Genomic DNA, 17638 nt, shown 5'->3' with positions numbered 1-17638 from the left:
GACATGTGTCAAGCGCTTCTCAAGGCCATCGCCGAGAAGTTGATTCCAGGCATCCCCGAGGAAACTCGGATATCTCTTCTTCAGCAGACCAATGTCACCGATGCCAACTCAGACCTGCGCCCCAATGATGGCTCAGTTGAGGCAGGCGAATCTGGTCAGGGTCGCAGTGTACTGGAGCATGTCATTGAGCAAGCGACTGCTAAATCGGACGTCGAGCAAGAAATCAGAGGTACGGTCTCATGTGCGTTTCTAACCAAACGCGACTGACTGTTCTTAGTTCTGTCCGATGGCATCAACAGCACAGACCCGTACGGTCCCGTGCGCGCGGTCCGCGTTCTTCGCCATGATAGGAACCAAAAGCGGCTCTTCCGAGAGGACAAGAATGCAAGATTGCGCAGCGGAGACCGAGGCCTGGCGGCGAGAAAGGCTCTCAAGGCTTTCGAGAAGACGGTGGCCGAGTCACAGAAACTGTAAGCCCACCCTGCCAACCCTGAGCGAAGCTTGCTAATCTAGAATCAGATTGGAGCAACCACAGGATGAGGTTTCGGCCGAGACTCTCAAAAACGAGACGCAGGAGGCATTGGACATGCTGGCAGATCTACAACTACAGATCGAGCCTTCCAAGGTGGCCGAGACCGAGGCCAAAGCCAAGCGCATCTTGACTGGTCTGGGGTTCTCTGAGGCCTACATGTCAAAGCCGGTTTCAAGTCTCTCTGGTGGTTGGAGGATGCGGACCGCACTATCCATATCGTTGCTCCAAGAAACCGACGTTCTCATCCTGGACGAACCTACCAACTTCCTCGACCTGCTGGGCATCATCTGGCTTCAGCGCTATCTTGAATCCCTCCAAGACGTGGATGACGCTCCGACGCTGATCCTCGTGTCCCACGACAGAGACTTCATCACTCTCTGCACCGACCTTCTCATCCTCAAGGACAAGGGGCTGACTTACTTCCATGGCGACTTGCCGACCTACGAGGCATCGCAGTCGGAGCGCAAGCTCTGGCTGACCAAGATGAAGGACGCCCAGGACAAGCAGAAAGCGCACATCCAGCAGAGCATTTCCAACAACATCAAGGCAGGAAAGGCCAACGATGACCAGAACAAGCTCCGGCAAGCTAAATCCCGCCAAAAGAAGCTCGACGACCGGTGGGGTCTTCAGGTCAGCGCCAAGGGCGGCCGGTTCAAGCTGAACCGCGATCTCGTCGGATTCCACTTGACTGCCAGGGACGAGATCGACATTCCTCAGGATGAGCGACCGGTGAGTTTCGTATTGCCGGAGCCACCAGACCTCCGATTCCCCGGGCCTCTCATATCGGTAGAGAACGCGACGTTTCGCTACCCTGTCAAGACCAAGGCAAAGACGGCGGCACCAACCGTGCTGCAGGACATCAACCTCTCCATCCACATGGGCGACCGCGTTGGCATCCTCGGTTTGAACGGCGCAGGCAAGTCGACTCTTGTGAAGCTTCTCGTGGACGAGACGAAGCCCACATCCGGTACGGTAACAACTCATCCCCGGTTGAAGCTGGGATACTATTCCCAACATGCCGTCGAAGCTCTGCAAGAAAAGGGCCGGGCTGATCTTTCCGTGACGGCTTTGTCTCTGCTTACGGAAGAGGTGGCCGGGGAGCTAGATGAAGGTCAGCTTCGTGGCGTCCTGGGCAGTCTTGGCCTGCCGGGCCGTACTGCATCCGACATACCCCTCGGAAAGCTGTCTGGCGGCCAGCTCGTGCGATGCGAGCTTGCGCGCCTCCTGTGGCGGAGACCACACTGCCTCATTCTCGACGAAGTGACCACTCATCTCGACTACGAGACCGTCACGGCGATGCGGGAATCTCTCAGTGACTGGGAAGGGGCAGTGGTCCTCGTCAGCCACGACCGGTGGTTCATGCGCGGTGCGGTTGAAGGCCTGATGGAGGACTCTGACAGTGAAGAGGAGACCGAGGAGGATTCGGTGCCTAGACGACGGCTTGTGTACAGACTGAGGGCGGGGATCCTAACGCGCTTGGAGGGCGGCGTGACCGAGTTTGAGGAGGGGGTTGCGAAGAGAGTGGCCAAGCTGCTCCCCATGTAGAGACGATCAAGATCCATCTCCAACCATTACGTCTTCCAGTGTGGCGGCGATGCGTCTGCCCGGCCGATTTGTGATTGAGTTCAGTTAGTTCTGCAACAATGGACCGTCGTGGGTCTCATACTTCTAGGCGGAAGGATTGCATATTGAACTGATTGGGCTGACGAGTCAGGCCTTGGTCGTCCAGCACACGTAGGCAGTCCGTCTTGGATGTGGGGGGACGTTCCGGAATCCGCGCGTCGACTCCAATTTTTGTCCCCGTTGCATCATTTTGCATTGATTGTTTGCGAAATTTTGTCAAGAGATTCGCAGGACCGAAGACTCGACGATTTCGGCCAACTATCAGAGCAGGCTGGGGCAGAAACCCCGCTCCTACAAATAAAAAAAAGAAATAAAAAAGGCGTACGATCAGGACGGTGGTGTGTCCAAGACCCAGAGAGCAAACATCAGCTAAACAAATGCTGCCTATTGGCTTGGCATGATACGACGCTGTTCGGGTGCGTCGATTAATCAACTAGGTATGCCGCTGCGCCGGGCCGTGGTCGGGTCGGGTTGGCTGCCGCGAGTTGGGAGGAAGTCAGATGTCGCTCTCAACATGCCCCTCAAGACCCATGGTCCAGTGATGAGGCTCGGACTTTTTCATCCACTTGAGACAGACCAAGGCCCGTCCTTGGCCCTGGGGGGGCTGCGATTTGTAGCAAGCAGAGCCGGGCGAGACGTGGACAAAGCCGGAGGAACCTTGAATGACAGCTGGTTCATCACAAGAGCCAGGATGGACGCCCGATCGTCGTTGCGTCGTCTGTGGCTGCTGTCGGATAGGCGGGGGGCATGGGTTGGGTAGGGTAGCATCGAGAGAAGATCTCGGAGGAAGGACAGGGAACACACAACTGCCGCTAGGGCCAAGCAGCAGCCGCTGCTAGTGGATTGGAGGGCCTTGGGGGGGGGGGGGGTTTGGTCAAAGAAAGCCAGGATCTATTTGCAGGCTTGAAGGCCGCATTTGGATTGCGACCAACAGTCAACGGGAAGATCGGCATCGCAGTGTGCGTGTTTCCTCACGTCCTCTCGCAGCCTCGGATCTGGACTAAGATGAAGGCGGCGGAAAAGGAACGTGCATTCGACTCGCAGGAGCCAGTTCGCTGTCTCTCTGTCTCTCTCTCTCTCTCTCTCTCCTTTTCTCTCCAGATCGTCTCGTGCATTAGCGGAGAGACTCCGGGCTTGGCCCATGCGGGATTGGCACAGACGCATGGAAACATTTGTGTTTGACTGGACCGGTGCCCCCCTTTTTGGTAGTGGCACGATCTTGGACTGGCTTGAGTTTGCATGCACAGCGTGTCTGAGATCGTGCCAGCGCCTGTTTGCAGAACTTGTCGAAAGTAGTCTCTTATTGACGCCGGTCCAAATCTCAGGGGCATGGGCTGGGCGAAGGCGGCAGCTAGGCCAGGCTAGCCACTATGCAGACTAGCATCGTGGTCTTCCATGGTTACACTAGGACTCCAGGACCCCTGACATCTCTTTGGAAAGTGTGCGGAAATGATTGGCATCGAGTGCAGTCCGCAAATTAGACGTTTCTGGGAATGTTGTCGCCTGAGCCAGAAGGCCAGGACGCTGAAACATGCCGGGGACGTGGAACTCAAGGAACCGTGTGTTCTCGTCCGCACTCAGAGGCTGCATTCCTCCCACATGTCTCCAGCCCAAGACAGAGCAGACCAGACCAGAGCAGGCCAGAGGGCAGGCTCCCGGGAGGAGGCATCACAAGGCGCCACGAAGCAGAGAGGGCTCTGCTGCTGCTGCCGCTGTTGCGTACGCGGCATCTGGAAGCAAGTGGGTAGAGGGGTACCATGTGGGCACGCACCGGTGGCCCATTATCAAAATGCTGACGCCGGAACTGGGCCCGTTCCCTCTGTTCGTGGAGATGCCTCTGGGGTTCGTAGAGTGCGATGTGCATCCGGGGATGGCCAGCCCAGTGGGATTGTCTCCCGGCCCCTACCCTACATGATACCCAAGAACGCGTGCGTGTTGAGGCGCATTTGGCCAAGTCTTGACACATATCAGAGACAGGACTTGGCCAGGCTGACGGACGGGGAGCGGGAACTGTGCGTTTCGAGCACAACTAGAGCAGGTGCAACCCAGACAGCGGGACGAGCTGAGTTTACTTCTTTCTACCTACCCGGCTCCTCCTGCAGTTTCTACCGCACCGCACCGCACCGCACCGTACTCCTTTTCCTTCTGGTTCCTTTTCCCTTGCCTGCCTAACTTCCCAGTAATTGTCGTTTCCTCCTTTTTACCCTTGGACCGCTGCGCCTCGCATCGCTCGGGCTAATCGTCCCGTCTCCCAAACATTTCCTTACGGATAGTCGGCGGGAAGCCCATTTTCTCGCATCTACAAATGCTGTTCTCGGCTACCTGCGAGCTAACTTGCCTGCGTTCAACGTCGCCCCGCGGAACTATAATCTACCCCCATCCATTTTTGTTTTACCTCGTACCATAACCTTTTCTTTTCTCCCCTTCTCTGCAGAGCCGCCGACAGTTCCGACCGAATTCGGAGACAGTCCACGAGCCACGAGGTTTTGTTTGGTTTCGCCCTACCGTAGCTTTGCATCAGTGCTCCTCCCTGTCGGGAGCTGATATGAGCTTGTAATCCCCCTCCCCCCCTCTCCTTCAGCAAACTCTCAGTCATTGTTTCTTTGCGTGTTCTCGTCTTGGCATCTTCTCTTCTGTCGCACAAGAGCTGGCAACCCGCATATTCGGAATCGACCTCGTTGCTTTGCCTTTGCATCTTCGCGTGGCAACTTTTTGCGACGCGGCCAAGCTCTCTTGACCGGGCATTGAAAGAAACTTGCTGCCTCTGCACCTTCCTCTTCTCTTCGACATCAAATCGGTATATACAGAATTCCGCAGAGTGCCCCGTACATACATCATGATCGCCAACTTCCATAATCCGAGACGGCTTCGCACGCCCTTCATCGCCATCGTCGTCTTCATCTTAATCACCGGTTTCTTCCTGCTTTTCCACCAGCCATTGGTTCAGTACTTTGTAGTGCCCTGGACCTCGGAACGTGAGTAGAATCCACCTTTTTCTAGCATCACTGCGTGCTGATTTGGGATGCAGAATATGGCGGCAGCTGGATGAACGATTCAGCACCCAACTGGGTCCAGCCAACACTCTACGAGGGCCGTCCAGACAAGACCGGTGAGGCAAGCCAGTATGTGCAAGCCATCCTGGATCCCAAGAACGGCGGCTTCCCCATTGTCAACTGCCCCTCACCCAACGTCACACGCTACGGGGTCCTGCGTCCAACCGAGAACATGGACAAGCGGCACTACTTCTTCGCTCTCGACTTGCGACAAGTCAGAGAGCTCCTACCCCAGCTCATCGGCGCGGTGCTGGAAGCCATGAACATCATCGGCCCCGAGAACTGCGCCCTTTCCGTCGTCGAGGGCATCTCGACCGACGGCACCTACGAGACCCTCTACCGCCTCCAAGCGCACATGGAAAAGATGGGAATCGCGTATTACCTGCAGACGAGCAACATCGACTCACACAGTGGCGATCGCATCGGCAAACTCGCCAAGCTCCGGAACCTAGCGCTGGAGCCGATGATGGCAGAGGCTGATGCCTACGACCCGAAGGCGACAATTGTCTTTTTGAACGACGTTGCCGCGTGCACCGAAGACATACTCGAACTGGCGTACCAGAAGCAGGTTCAAGGGGCGGATATGACCTGCGCGATGGACTACCACTTCCTCCGGTTCGCCCCGCACAACGGAGAGCCCTCGTTCTATGACTCGTGGATTTCCCGAGCCATCAACGGCGACACGTTCCTCCCGATTCCCGACAGGACGCCTAAGGGAGAGCAGTGGAGCGACGTCGCCAACATGTTCTGGAACCACCCGTACTCCCAAGATCGCTATCTCAGCCGGAAGCCGCTGCAGGTGTTTGCTTGTTGGAACGGAGGCGTTGCGATGACTGGCGAGCCCTTCCTCAACAAGAAGCTCGACTTCAGGAGGTCGTACCCGGGCGAATGCCACACGGGCGAGCCGACGCTGCTGTGCAAAGACCTGTGGAATCTCGGCCACGGCAAGATCGCCGTCGTGCCGAGCGTCAGCTTGGCGTACAACGTCAAGGACGGAAGGCAGATCAAGGAGGAGAGGGGGTTCGCTTCGTCGTGGACGGTGATAGAGAACTCGGGGTCGCCGCCCAAGATCAACTGGCAGACGGAGCCGCCCGAAATGGTCAAGTGCATGCCGACGTTTAGGAATCAGTTCTGGCGGCCTTGGAACGAGGGGCTGTAGCATGGGGAGGAAGGAAGAAGAAAGAAAGAAAGAAAGAAAGAAAGAAGGAAAGAAAAGGCAAAGGCAGGTACCTTGTTTTAGAGGTCGGTATTGGCATTCTAGAGAGCATTACCCATGATACCCGGTCGCGTGTTGGTTTGAACATGGCTAGCAGGCCCACGCAGTCACTATCTCTTTTTCGCTATATTCAATAATATCGTTCGTTTTCAAAAAGCTCTGCCGTTGAGTTTGCTAGTCGCGATGTGCTCCGGACCCGAACAAACCTTGGCCCCCGGACGCCCGCCGGCCGGCCGCATCCAGCGTCCCGCGTCGCGAAAGCGGGTGCCAATGACAAAAACGGCCAGGGCAAGCGACCAGGCTCGTCGATCGACAGAAGCCGCGCCCAGTGTCATGAAAATGTGGAATGGCGTTGCATGCGGGACGGAACCCGCTTGGCGCGCAGAGCACACGCACCAGAGGCGGCAAAAACAAACAAAAAAAAAGGCCGGGCGTAGGGCAGAGACAGATATCCCGTCATCCACCCCCCTCCCCCCGTCCGGTCCGGGGTTCGTGCATTCGGCCCCGCACTCGGCGCTTTCCAACCTATGTCGCACGCGGCCCGCTGCCCCGCTCTCCGGGCACTTGCGGCGCACGCTTCGTTGGGCCCCTCCGCCTCGGCGCCAACGTCCGACTTCATCACCGAGATCGGGCCTTTTTCCGACATTGGCAGGCGTGAGTGGCCGGTCAACAGTTCAAATGGGTAGCGACTCGGCGATCGCATCAAGAAAACATATCGTATCGGCAAGTGAGGCGCGTGCAATGTCGTGATGTTATTGTTTCCAAGAAAGATATTAGGGTTTATGATACTCGCGGGCTCGAGGCTGGGAGTAATAGGTCTCGCAGCCTCGCCCGACGAGGGGGGGGGGATCTTAAGTACAGTAGGTAAACAACAAATGTATGTTTACAACAGGGATATAACGCTGTTTCGAAGGCAAAGTGTCTCCAAGCCGCCCATCTTTTGTCTTCATCTCTCCTCGCGCATCTTCGTTTCCGGGAACACCATTGCAAAAATAAAAAACAAATGGCGTCATCAAACCGCTCCGTACATTCAAGTGATCAGGGGAATCATAAGCTTCTCAAAATTAAAAAAGTCCGGCCAACATCAACATCCCAACAGAGCACGGGAACCCTCCGTTTCCAACGCCGCTTGCTGTTTTGTTTCATTACACTCGTGACGCGTGGCACGCGGGCCGGGCACTGACGGGTGTGGAAAATTAGTGCCAATGGCCGTCCAGCGCTTCCAGGTAGGTCAGTCGTGGACTATCAGACAAGGGCAGCGACGAAAGCAGCGCCGAGGATAACGGCCATGCCGGCCGGCCCGTTGCTGTTTCCGGCGCTCGTGTCGGAGGCTGCCGTGGTTGTGGCGGCCGCCGAGGGGAAGAGGGTGCTTCTCGCGCCGGAACGAGTCGACGCCGTGGCAAGGGTAGTGCCGTTGCTTGCTGAGAAGGCGGTGCTGGTGCCAACGCTGGGAGCAACTTCGGCGGTGACGACGGTGCTGCTAGGGACCTCGGACGAGGAGGTGGGCGAGGACGTGGTGAGAACGACGACCGAGGACGAGGTCGTGGACGGCGGCGTCGAGGTGGTGGTGGTGGAGGTGGTGGTGGAGGTGGTGGGGGGCACGGTGCTGCTCTTGCTGGTAGACGGGACGGAGGTGGTGGTGGGGACGGGGACGTCGGAGGTAAGAGCGCCGGTGACACCGTGCTTGGTTGCGCACTCGCCAAGATCCATGCCGTTGGGGCAGCAGAAGGTGTCGGTCTGAGTGTCGTGCGTGCAGTAAAACGACGTCAGGCACGAGTCTGCGCATTCATGTTAGCAACGACGAGAGGCAATGCCACGCGTGCGAGAGCGACTCACTTCCGGTTGTGGTAGAGCAGCAAGTCTCGCCGGCGGTCGGGTCGTAGCAGTGGACGGCCTGATCCGTAGACTTGCACTGCTGGTAGCCACCACCGCACGCCTCGGCGCAGGTGTTACCGCCCTTGTTGCAGACCTCATCGGCCGGCTGGTAGCCACCGTCGGCGCGGCGCATGAAACCCAAATCCCTTCCGGAGGTGATGCTGCGCTTGAAGACCTTGGTCTGTTGGGCGAATGCCTGGGCGGCGAAGGCCACAAAGGCCACAGAGGCGAGCGAGCGGATATGCATTGCGAATACGTGGTTTGCTGGATAGTGATCGGAACGGTTCGGTTGGTCAGTTGAGCGTTAAGAACCAGAAAGGCGAATGACTGGACAGTCGCGTGTTGCTGAGCGATCGCAAGTCTAAAGAACGAGTGTGGGTCGACGACGGGACGACGTAGAGTATCGACAAACGAGGGAAGTACGAGTACTCTGGTGTAGACTTGTGAAGAAGAAGACGACGACGACGACGACGACGGAGAGGTTGTGAAAAGAACGACTGGGCTGGAGGGGCCTGACCTAAAAGGCGCGCGACGATGCGAAGGGGGTTGCGGGAGAAACGCAGAGGCAGAACGAGGGACAGCGAAAAAGACTGGGGATGAAGTGGAGAGAAAGAGTGGGAAGAAAGGTCGCGAGAAAGGCAGCGGACATGGGAGGGGACTGTCAGAGTCGGGGGGAACGACAGGCAAAGGATAGCACGGTTCAGCCTCTGGGGGGCGAGGGCAAGGAGGTCCTGGGCTGTCTAGAGGATGGGCACGATGGGTTTGCGGTGCGCGCTCAGCACCGATTTGGAAGGATCCTCCTTTTAATTTCATTTGCCTGGACACCGACCACTTGCAGCGCCTTGGTCCGACAGGGCCAGCCACGATACCCCGGGCTTAGTGACGCTCCGGGTCGGAACCTTTCCAGACTTGCTAGCGGTGCAGAGGGCAGTGGACAGACCGCCTCCCCAGCGTCTTCAAGAATGGGAGGGACGCCGGACGATGGCTGAGCAAGTTGGATCAACTCCTGCTCCTGTTTGGGAGTGTTTGGAGAGGGTGGCACTGAGACCCGTTGGCGGCGTCTCAAGTGGTTGAGGATAAAAAGGAAGCAGGGGATGAGCCGGTCGATCTTTATGCGCACCCACGAGTCTGTTTTCTCGTGATCCGAGGCAAGCAGGTCGCACAGCAGCAGCAGCAGTCCACGTTTGTCGCCGGCTTCGTGGCACCGCAGCGGTGGCCTGGCTTCGCTGACCGTCATTTCCAACAGATAGAGCAACATCACGTCCTACCTTGGTGGCAGCGGCTCTTTTCCGATGCCTCCACGATCCCACCGCGGGCTTACCGTACTGGGGGTGGCTGAGAATGGTGGGTAGGACAAGACCACGAACGTGACAGCTGACCGCCCCGGGCAACAAGAGAGAAGGGCAGGGAGGCCTGTTGGTTTGGGGGGACATCGCCGCGCATCACGGTCAAGCATCCACGACGTAAGAGGAAAGACAAACGGCGGGAAATCTGCAGCCTGTTGCATTTGGTTCCTGGGAAATGAGACATGCCCGGCCCTAGCCAATCTGAGCCAATCTTTCCCTCTCGCCCAAATCTCAGGAGATTTAGGCCGTGCTCGGCGCATGGCGACGAGCCCCCCAGAAAGAGAGTAGTATACCCTGGCTTTTGACTGGACCGTCCCCTTGGAGGTGGAGATGCAGCTTAGTCCGAAAGAGGCTAACGCTATCAACGGGTACCTTGCAGCGCCAGAAGCCCAGGTGTGCGCAGCGTCCGCCAATCGCTTGGGCGAGGAAGATTCCGTACCAAAGGTAAGGCCCCCCACCAGCTCGGCCATCTGACGAACCATCGAACGCCGTTTCAGGTGGCTTTCCAACGCTGATTCGCCCGTCCGCTTGAGCGTCTTTCGTCCCCCCCGGTTCCAGTGTTTAAACAATGGCGGCAAAAAGGGCAAATGAAATAGCCAAATAGCATCTCGTCCACCTTGCTCCGATAGCTCAATGCACCGAAGGGGTCTGGAAATTGAACATGACGTTCGCTTCCAGATATCCACCCAGGACCTATCAAGGCCTCTCTTCGTCCTGGCCTCGGATGAGGTAAGCGCGCACGACTATCATCACATCCAATCTCGAACCCAGATGACATCCACCCACGAACCACCACCACGTCCAAGGGACCAATGACCGCTGCACGAGTCCGTTCCAGGCCAACTGCCGGCTGCGTTCCATTGCCGGTCTATCATGGCACTAGACCTGTGAGATGTCTCACCGTGTCCCAGCTCACCCATTTGTTTCGAGAGGCAAAGCTACCGGACAACGGCATTCTTTGCACAGCATTCCAAACGCCTTATCCCTTTTCGCGCCTTACTAGCGCCCGGCAAGGCCACCAGAAACGAGCCCGCCTGGTCCCCCGTGCCGTCCACCTGAATCCCAAGGTCGTATTGTTCCTCAGAGAAGGGTTCCAACGCGATGGCTCAGACTCTGGAGGACATCGGACGACGCTCCACAACGTGTGTAAAGATATCCTGGCGATAGAGTAGATGCACAGTCGCAGCAGACTCGGTCCGAGGGCGGGGCCGCGCCCACAACGGTTGATGCTAACGGCAAGAAACACTGCACAGTTGGTGAGCGCGAGGCTGTTTCAAGCCTCATCATTTCGACAGTCGTCTCCCTCGACGGCTATCTCGACTTGCGAAGAAGCAGGCGCAAAGCTGAGGCAGGTGTCTGAGACTTCACATGCCGCCAGCAGCCCTTCCTTGACATGGACCGTCGGCTGCTATTCCTGTAGCTCTGCGGAAACGTGCCCCAGCAGAGTTTACGTGAAAAGAAAGACGGGGATTCGGTCAGTGACAGAGAGAATGGTGGCAACATGATGAATGAATGAGTAACAGAGGTAAATGGTATATACGAATTCTCTTCTATAAGCAATGCACCTTTCACGACCTCCTAGTCGCCGCCCCGCGCAGTCATCCATGGACAAAATTATGCCTCCAAGTGCTTGGAAGTCGACTTCTCAGAAATGATTTCCTCTCGTCCGGCGTCGCCGATGATGCCATGCTCGTCGGTGTAGCCAATCTTGCTGGCACTGAAGCCGTCCAGCTCCGCCTTCCAGACAGTGTTCAGGAAGACGGGGTAGGCAAAGGCCACGATGAAGCCGCAGAGAGGCACGACCATGGCAATGTGGTAGTCCTTGGAGTCGGCGAGAAGTCCAGTGAGACTGGGGAAAAGGGCACCACCGCAGACTATGGAGACGCATTAGCACCGCTGACAGCATTTCGTGTGGCGACGACAAGAGACTTACCCGATGCAACTATCCAGGAGCTACCCCGCTTCGTGTGCCTGCCCAGGCCACGGATCGCCGTCGTGAAGATGGTCGGGAAGATGCACGACTCGAAGAAGAGCACCAGCGACAGCATGGCGACGCCGGCCTCTCCCTTGACGCCGATGGCGAGCGCGATGAAGACCATGATGCCCGTCATGAAGACCATGAGCACGAGACGGGGCTTGACGACCATCATCAGGCCGGCGGCCGCGAAACGCCCGATGGCGAAGAGGCCCTGGCCGATGGCGTACCGGTCACTGGCCTGGGAGTGCGACAGGCCGGCGGACTCGACCGCGTACGAGATGAACTGCGAGGCGACGGCGACCTGGGCGCCGACGTAGCAGAACTGGGCGGCGACGCCGAAGAAGAGCTTGTACTGCTTCCTCAGCGGCTTGTCGACGAAGCCGGTGAGGCCGGCGCTCATCTCGGCCTGCAGGGCCATATCGGCGTCAGTGACCTCGGGGATGTTGGCGAAGAAGAAGACGAGGGCTAGATTCGGTCAGCACGCTGCTCGTATCATCACGAAAGACCAAAAGGGAGGGGGAGGGGCTGAGCGTACCGAGCAGGAAGACAAATCCCGCGATGCCGAGGTAGGTCCACTGCACCTTGGACAAGTCGTTCGGCTCCGTGTGGGAGAAGAAGACGCGGGCGGCGAGGAGCGGGGCGATGACGGAGCCGACGGCCTGGAACGACTGGCTGAGCTCGAGACGGAACTCGGAGAGGCGCGGGGGTCCGCAGGTGGCGATGAAGGGGTTGGCCGAGGTCTCGAGCGTCGACAGACCGGAGCCGACGATGAAGAGGGAGCCGCAGAAGCCGGGGAACGAGCGGTAGACGGCCGAGGGCCAGAACATGAGGGCGCCGACGCCGTAGATGCACAGGCCCGTGATGAAGGTCCACCGGTAGCCGAACTTGCGCACGATCCAGCCCGAGTAGGTCAGGGGGCCGATGAAGTAGGCGCCAAAGTAGGCGCCCTGGAGACCGCCAGCCTTAGCGGCGGTAATGTTGAGGGCGATCTGGAACTTGGAGTTGAGGACGTCGAGGAGGCCGTACTGAGATGTGTTAGTCTTCGTGCCATTGGAAAGAAGCGGGACAGGAGGGGCTTGGAAGAGGAAGCGACAGCAGTCACGGGGGGGCGACTTACAGCGAAGCCCCAAAGGAAGAAGAGGACGGTGACCAGAGTAATGGGCACGATGGACTGTCTGACAGTCAAGGCTGAAGCGCCCGTGAGGCCTCTGTTGGAAACGGACATGCGATGCTGGTTCTGGGTCGCCTCGACCGCGCTGGGCCGGTGCTGCTCGAGCACCTCGGCCACCTCTGGCTCCTGGTTCTTGCCGAACATGATGAGAAGTGGGGGAAGACTGGGTATTTGAATGGAAAACGTGAGAGAAAGGCCGTTGGCGAGTGTGTTGCTCAGGGTCCTGCTGGCTGATGAGAAAAGTTCTGCCTTCCTCTGGCCGCCGGGCCTGCGATATATATATGTTTGCGATATGTGTTCCCACCCCACGACAACTACCTACGACAACGATGTGGGGAAGAGACTAGAGGAGATCTCAAGCTCGGCGAAACCGTCGTTCCATTGTCGACGCCACCACCCATACGTGCATAAGGTAAACCAAACCTCAGGTTCTCCAGCAGAGCGAGGTTCGGACCATTCGTTAACGGCCCCCACCTTAACCACGACGTCGGGATCCAGCCCGGTCTCGAACTCAACAAGCTTACGGACAAACTTCAAGGTAAAAGTTAGAGACAGGCAGGCATGGGCATATCCACACCCACCTCCCAAGGCGGGGGGCCTACACAGGTCTCGCTCGAACTCAAAACCTCGCAGGCGAGTTGTGATGTTTCCATCTCACCGCGCAGTCGGAGTGGATCGGGCTAATCGCCAAACCGGGGCACGCATGCCCAAGACCCCGGGGCGAGCAGGCGAGTGACGATGGCTGCCCGCCCTCCCACGTCTCCCCGTCGTTGCTCTCCCGCCGCGGGAGGAGGGAACAGCAGAACAGCTTCCGATGGAGGCGTCATGTTCACTCGGCGGTTTAAGCAAAGCTAAGGTCTAGCGTGACAGACGAGCTACCGATCGTCTAGGACATCTTGTCTGGACTCGTCCTGTCCGGGCATGTTGGGCATGCTAGCATTCGCTTCGAAGGGTGCTAAGGAGGACCCGCCGAGACAAACATAAGCTTGACGGGCAGAACCCCGCGGTATGTGGGCGGGCGAGTCCGCGCTAGCGAGTCCCCAGGCGGAATAGCTCACCCACGCGACCCATGGTACACAGTAGCGTTGGGGAAGCCGGGGACCTGTGGGGGAATGTTCGTGGGGATTGAACATGGGGTTTTCAGCGAGGATAACGACGTGTGATGCGGGGAGGAGAAAGAGGTTGGGGAAGGGGGAAGCCATTGGTTCGCTTTGTCCGGGTCTACCATGGCGCTACCTGCGGAATACGGTCTAGTTCCAGCAAGTGTTGCGCAGGGAGAGCGATTTGTGTGAGTGGGCATGTCGAGAAGAAAAAAATTTGCTCATTGTGATGTGATGTGTGTTTCTGGAGTTGTGTTCATGGTCGTTCTTACAATGATTGGGCGTTGAGTAGAGACGGCTGGTCTCGGCCGAGTTGTGTTCTGCCCCGACGACGCATGCACAGCGTCTTGCATGGTTTGCGGCGTCGGATCCTGATCGACATATCTTTAAGATGCATGCAAATGGAAAACCAACGTAGATCATCCGTCGCTCCTTGCGTCGGATGGTTTCCCGCAAACCTTAGCATTCCTCACTTGAGACCAAGCTTTCGATTCCGCGTGACGATCCCCTTGGCAGGAGCTTAATCCTCCTTCCTCGCCCCGCCGCCAAGGAGAAAACAACAGACCGCGAGAGTGCTTTTGTGCATTGGGGATCGTGGAGGGCGACGTTGAGGGGGAACGGTGGCGAGACGGCTGGGGGCCAGAGAGCTAAAGCAGACCTGGACTAGTTTTCTCCATGGACTTGGATTCGATGCATTTTGGATCCGAACTAACGGCAGAGGGGAACACTCTGGTCTGGCACCTGACGTGTGGCGACGCCGAGACTAGTACTCCCTCTCCACGCGAAATGGAAACGTGCCGGCGCCGTAGATATCGGACCGATGTTCGAAGAGCTAACGTATGCCGGCCCCCCTCGCGTTAGTATCTATGCTTCTTCACAAGAGCCTCACACGGAAGAGGGATGCAAGACACCGTCCCATTTAGGACAGCGGTTTTCGCACAATAGGTGTCAAGTGCCGAAGAACATGTCAGTAATTCAGCGACGAAAAACCCAGCAAGCAATGCTGGGTCGCACTTGACCCAGCCTCTTTGCCCTGGATCTAAACGGCGCGCCGCTTCATAGCCAGCCTCTCTGCCTCGCTGGGGCCCTTCATTGTTAACCTACTACACCACCATCGTCGCAGACTGCCCTAATAGTCGGGGCTGGTAGCAGGTTTGACGCTGGGAAGTAACGGAGTAGACTGGTGCCCGATGCCCGTCTCGCTTTTGACCGTCACGGAAGATGCAGTGAGCGGGACTGGAGAAGGTAGCAATTCTGGCCCGGCATATAGCATTTGGCACATAAAATGTGGTAGCAAGGCAAGGTTTCGATAACTCTAGCATTCCGTCCTGACTGGCTTTCGTTATGGTCGAATACTTATGATGAGGTAGGTCTTGCGATGCTCCGTGGCCAGTCTGGGTATTATCCTCCACCAAAGCAACTTTTGTCCCGTCTCGCTCCTCCCACATACACGCTCCTAGTGCTATATAACAAGTCCTCATCTCACTCCCATTAAGATTAGCAACGCGCCCTAAGAATTGAGAGAGGAAAAACTGCCAGTTTGTCCCTCCATAGAATGTTGTACACACAGAGCTCCAACCCATATCCTCTGCTCGATCGATCGGCGACTCGTAAATGTCGAAAACCATGCTTCAGTCGACGGGCTCGCGCATCATCTTGGAGATGTTCTTGTGCATTTGGGCATACTTCTCCTCAAATGTTTTCTGGAACTTCTCGCAAGCGGCCCACATCGGGTCACCCTTGGACCAGTACGTGTAACAGTTGTCAAAGATTTGGCGCACGTCGGCTGCGAACTCGTCCTCGGTCTGATACTCGCGACGCGACATCTTGGCCTTGACGGTGTTGAGGTCCATAGGCTTCTTGACCTTGTCGAAGTAATCGGGAACGCCATCCTCAACGGGGTCGACGGGTTCCTTGAAAGGACCCACCAGTCTGGTCCAGAAACCTGATAAGTCAGCATCTAGGGAAGTTTCGCATGATGGGTCACTCGACGGATTAGGAAATGCATACCAGGTCCTGAAAGCATCCTGTCAAGGAGATCGGCGCAGAATTCAACCTTCTTCTCGGTGCTGATTTCGCCGCTCGGAACCGAGGCGATGCTGCGGCGCTTCTGGACCACAGGCTTCGGACGCGGTGCCGCCGCAGCCGCAGCCACAGCCGCAGCCTTGCGGACTGGTGGAGGGGGGGCACGACTGAACGACTTGGAGTTGCCGTTCTGAGAGACCGGTAACGGCGCAGAAGCGCGTCGGTTCTTCTTGGAAAGGTGTTCTCGCTCGTCATCGCTATCCTCTTCCAGATAGTGCACACTCTTGCGAGGAGTCGGTTCGGCGGAGGCTGTATCGGCCGGAGCTGCGGGTGGGGATGGCTGCTTCTCGAGAGAGCTCATGGCCACGACCAGCTCGCTAAGAACCTCCTGAGGGAGCGACTTGGCGAACTCGGCTCTAGCATCGGACGACCGCATGTACTCGGCTGCCCACGAGAGGAGGAGTTTGCGAATGGTTGAGCCCTCTGGTGTGTCCCTCCATACTTGAACGAGGAGTGGAGTGGCGGGAATCTGCCGAGTAAGCCGCCTGCACTCTTTCATTGCCTCAAGAGTCTTGTCGCAGAGACCGTCGATACCAAGCTCGTGGCCTAGTTTCCAGACCCCAATAAGTGCCTCATAGGAAGGGAACGTGTCAACCTCCTCTGAAACCTGTCCAGTGAACAGGAAGAGCTGCGTCAAGCCGAACACCTCAGGCGTGGTGTGAGGAAGCTTCACGACATGCTCCACAGTGTCCGATGTAGCATTCGCCTTCTTGAAATACTCTCGGTAATGTGTTGACCTGGCGCACAAAAAATCCTTATGGATGCCGAAGGGTTTCTCATCGGGTCCGACAAGCACAATGAGGAAGGTTGGGTGGGGTTGTCTAGTATTGTTAGACATGAGGAGGGAAAAAAGAAGTGTTCGACTTACAGCCACGAGAAAGGGACGTCGTCCTGAGGCTCGTCTCTGATCTCAGGAGCGGGCTCGGGATTGCCATTGACGGCAGGGACCAGCACCGGCAGCTCTTCCGACATGTCGGGCTGATTGGCTATAGATAGCTATTGGGCGGTGTTAGTTGACCTGTAAAAATCAACGGTTGAAATTTCGAATCGTGGCTGAGAAAGAACGCATGTGGAATATGCCGAAGGAGACTTGAGCAAAGAGTGTTTCCTTGCTATAAGCCAGGAATGCTGCTAGGTGCGGTGAATCACGGGGAAAGCGAACATGAACCCATATGAGTGTATCATGACATGAGCCATGTCGTGACGACCGCCCGATGCCAATTACTGCGCTCCTGGGATGAAGACATGACGATGATCTGGTGTTACGCAAAGGAGCAATGAGGAAGTGAAAAGCAGCTTACCGTGGTGCGCAGGATCCAACAAGTGAGTGGTGAGGTGGGGAGCTTGATGAATGAGGTCCACGCGCCCGGACAGGTGATCCGAGAATCGTCTTACAATGTCGGCGCCTTGAAGGAACAGTTGAGAACAATACAATACAAACGACAAATGGGGACGAAGGAGAATGAGATGGTACCCTCGGCAGACACTGATGGATGAAGACAAAGTGCGTGGCTGAAAATATCTCCCTGGGACACTCTTGCCCAACACGCTCAACCTTGAGAATGAAGCAGGTAAGGTATGAAACGACTGCATCTGCTGTGGCTCCGCGTGACTGATGTGGCCTGTGCAGGAGCTTCCTCAGGCCCATTGTTCACGTGT

General features: G+C 57.1%; 7 protein-coding genes across 7 annotated transcripts; 4 read left to right on the top strand and 3 right to left on the bottom strand.

Moving 5' to 3' along the window:
* Positions 1-3: 3 nt before the first annotated feature.
* Positions 4-2077, top strand: ColSpa_05845 (putative ABC transporter ATP-binding protein YheS; the record flags this gene model as incomplete). The annotated part of the gene is made up of 3 exons (XM_049272057.1): positions 4-229; positions 278-470; positions 520-2077. The coding sequence occupies 3 exons, from the start codon at positions 4-6 to the stop codon at positions 2075-2077; spliced, it is 1977 nt and encodes a 658-aa protein (XP_049128014.1).
* A 1609-nt stretch (positions 2078-3686) lies between these two features.
* On the top strand, positions 3687-4070 carry ColSpa_05844 (uncharacterized protein; the record flags this gene model as incomplete). The annotated part of the gene is made up of 1 exon (XM_049272056.1): positions 3687-4070. One exon carries the CDS (start codon positions 3687-3689, stop codon positions 4068-4070), a length of 384 nt encoding a protein of 127 aa, XP_049128013.1.
* Positions 4071-4991: 921 nt separating this feature from the next.
* ColSpa_05843 (alpha-1,3-mannosyltransferase CMT1) lies at positions 4992-6367 on the top strand (the record flags this gene model as incomplete). The annotated part of the gene is made up of 2 exons (XM_049272055.1): positions 4992-5130; positions 5184-6367. 2 exons carry the CDS (start codon positions 4992-4994, stop codon positions 6365-6367), a joined length of 1323 nt encoding a protein of 440 aa, XP_049128012.1.
* A 1302-nt stretch (positions 6368-7669) lies between these two features.
* On the bottom strand, positions 7670-8546 carry ColSpa_05842 (uncharacterized protein; the record flags this gene model as incomplete). The annotated part of the gene is made up of 2 exons (XM_049272054.1): positions 7670-8202; positions 8261-8546. 2 exons carry the CDS (start codon positions 8544-8546, stop codon positions 7670-7672), a joined length of 819 nt encoding a protein of 272 aa, XP_049128011.1.
* Positions 8547-10746: 2200 nt separating this feature from the next.
* ColSpa_05841 (uncharacterized protein) lies at positions 10747-11005 on the top strand (the record flags this gene model as incomplete). Its single annotated transcript, XM_049272053.1, is given in 2 exon segments — positions 10747-10787; positions 10798-11005. Coding segments are annotated over 2 exon segments (249 nt in total).
* A 254-nt stretch (positions 11006-11259) lies between these two features.
* ColSpa_05840 (L-fucose-proton symporter) lies at positions 11260-12938 on the bottom strand (the record flags this gene model as incomplete). The annotated part of the gene is made up of 4 exons (XM_049272052.1): positions 11260-11519; positions 11579-12088; positions 12159-12648; positions 12741-12938. The coding sequence occupies 4 exons, from the start codon at positions 12936-12938 to the stop codon at positions 11260-11262; spliced, it is 1458 nt and encodes a 485-aa protein (XP_049128009.1).
* Positions 12939-15525: 2587 nt separating this feature from the next.
* On the bottom strand, positions 15526-16951 carry ColSpa_05839 (ankyrin repeat, bromo and BTB domain-containing protein; the record flags this gene model as incomplete). The annotated part of the gene is made up of 3 exons (XM_049272051.1): positions 15526-15839; positions 15905-16800; positions 16848-16951. 3 exons carry the CDS (start codon positions 16949-16951, stop codon positions 15526-15528), a joined length of 1314 nt encoding a protein of 437 aa, XP_049128008.1.
* Positions 16952-17638: the final 687 nt, after the last annotated feature.

Source organism: Colletotrichum spaethianum (assembly GCF_022836535.1).
Source record: "Colletotrichum spaethianum MAFF 239500 DNA, contig13, whole genome shotgun sequence".
Taxonomy (NCBI): domain Eukaryota; kingdom Fungi; phylum Ascomycota; class Sordariomycetes; order Glomerellales; family Glomerellaceae; genus Colletotrichum; species Colletotrichum spaethianum.
Note: the sequence above shows the minus strand (reverse complement) of the source record. Positions and strands in the feature narration are given on the sequence as shown.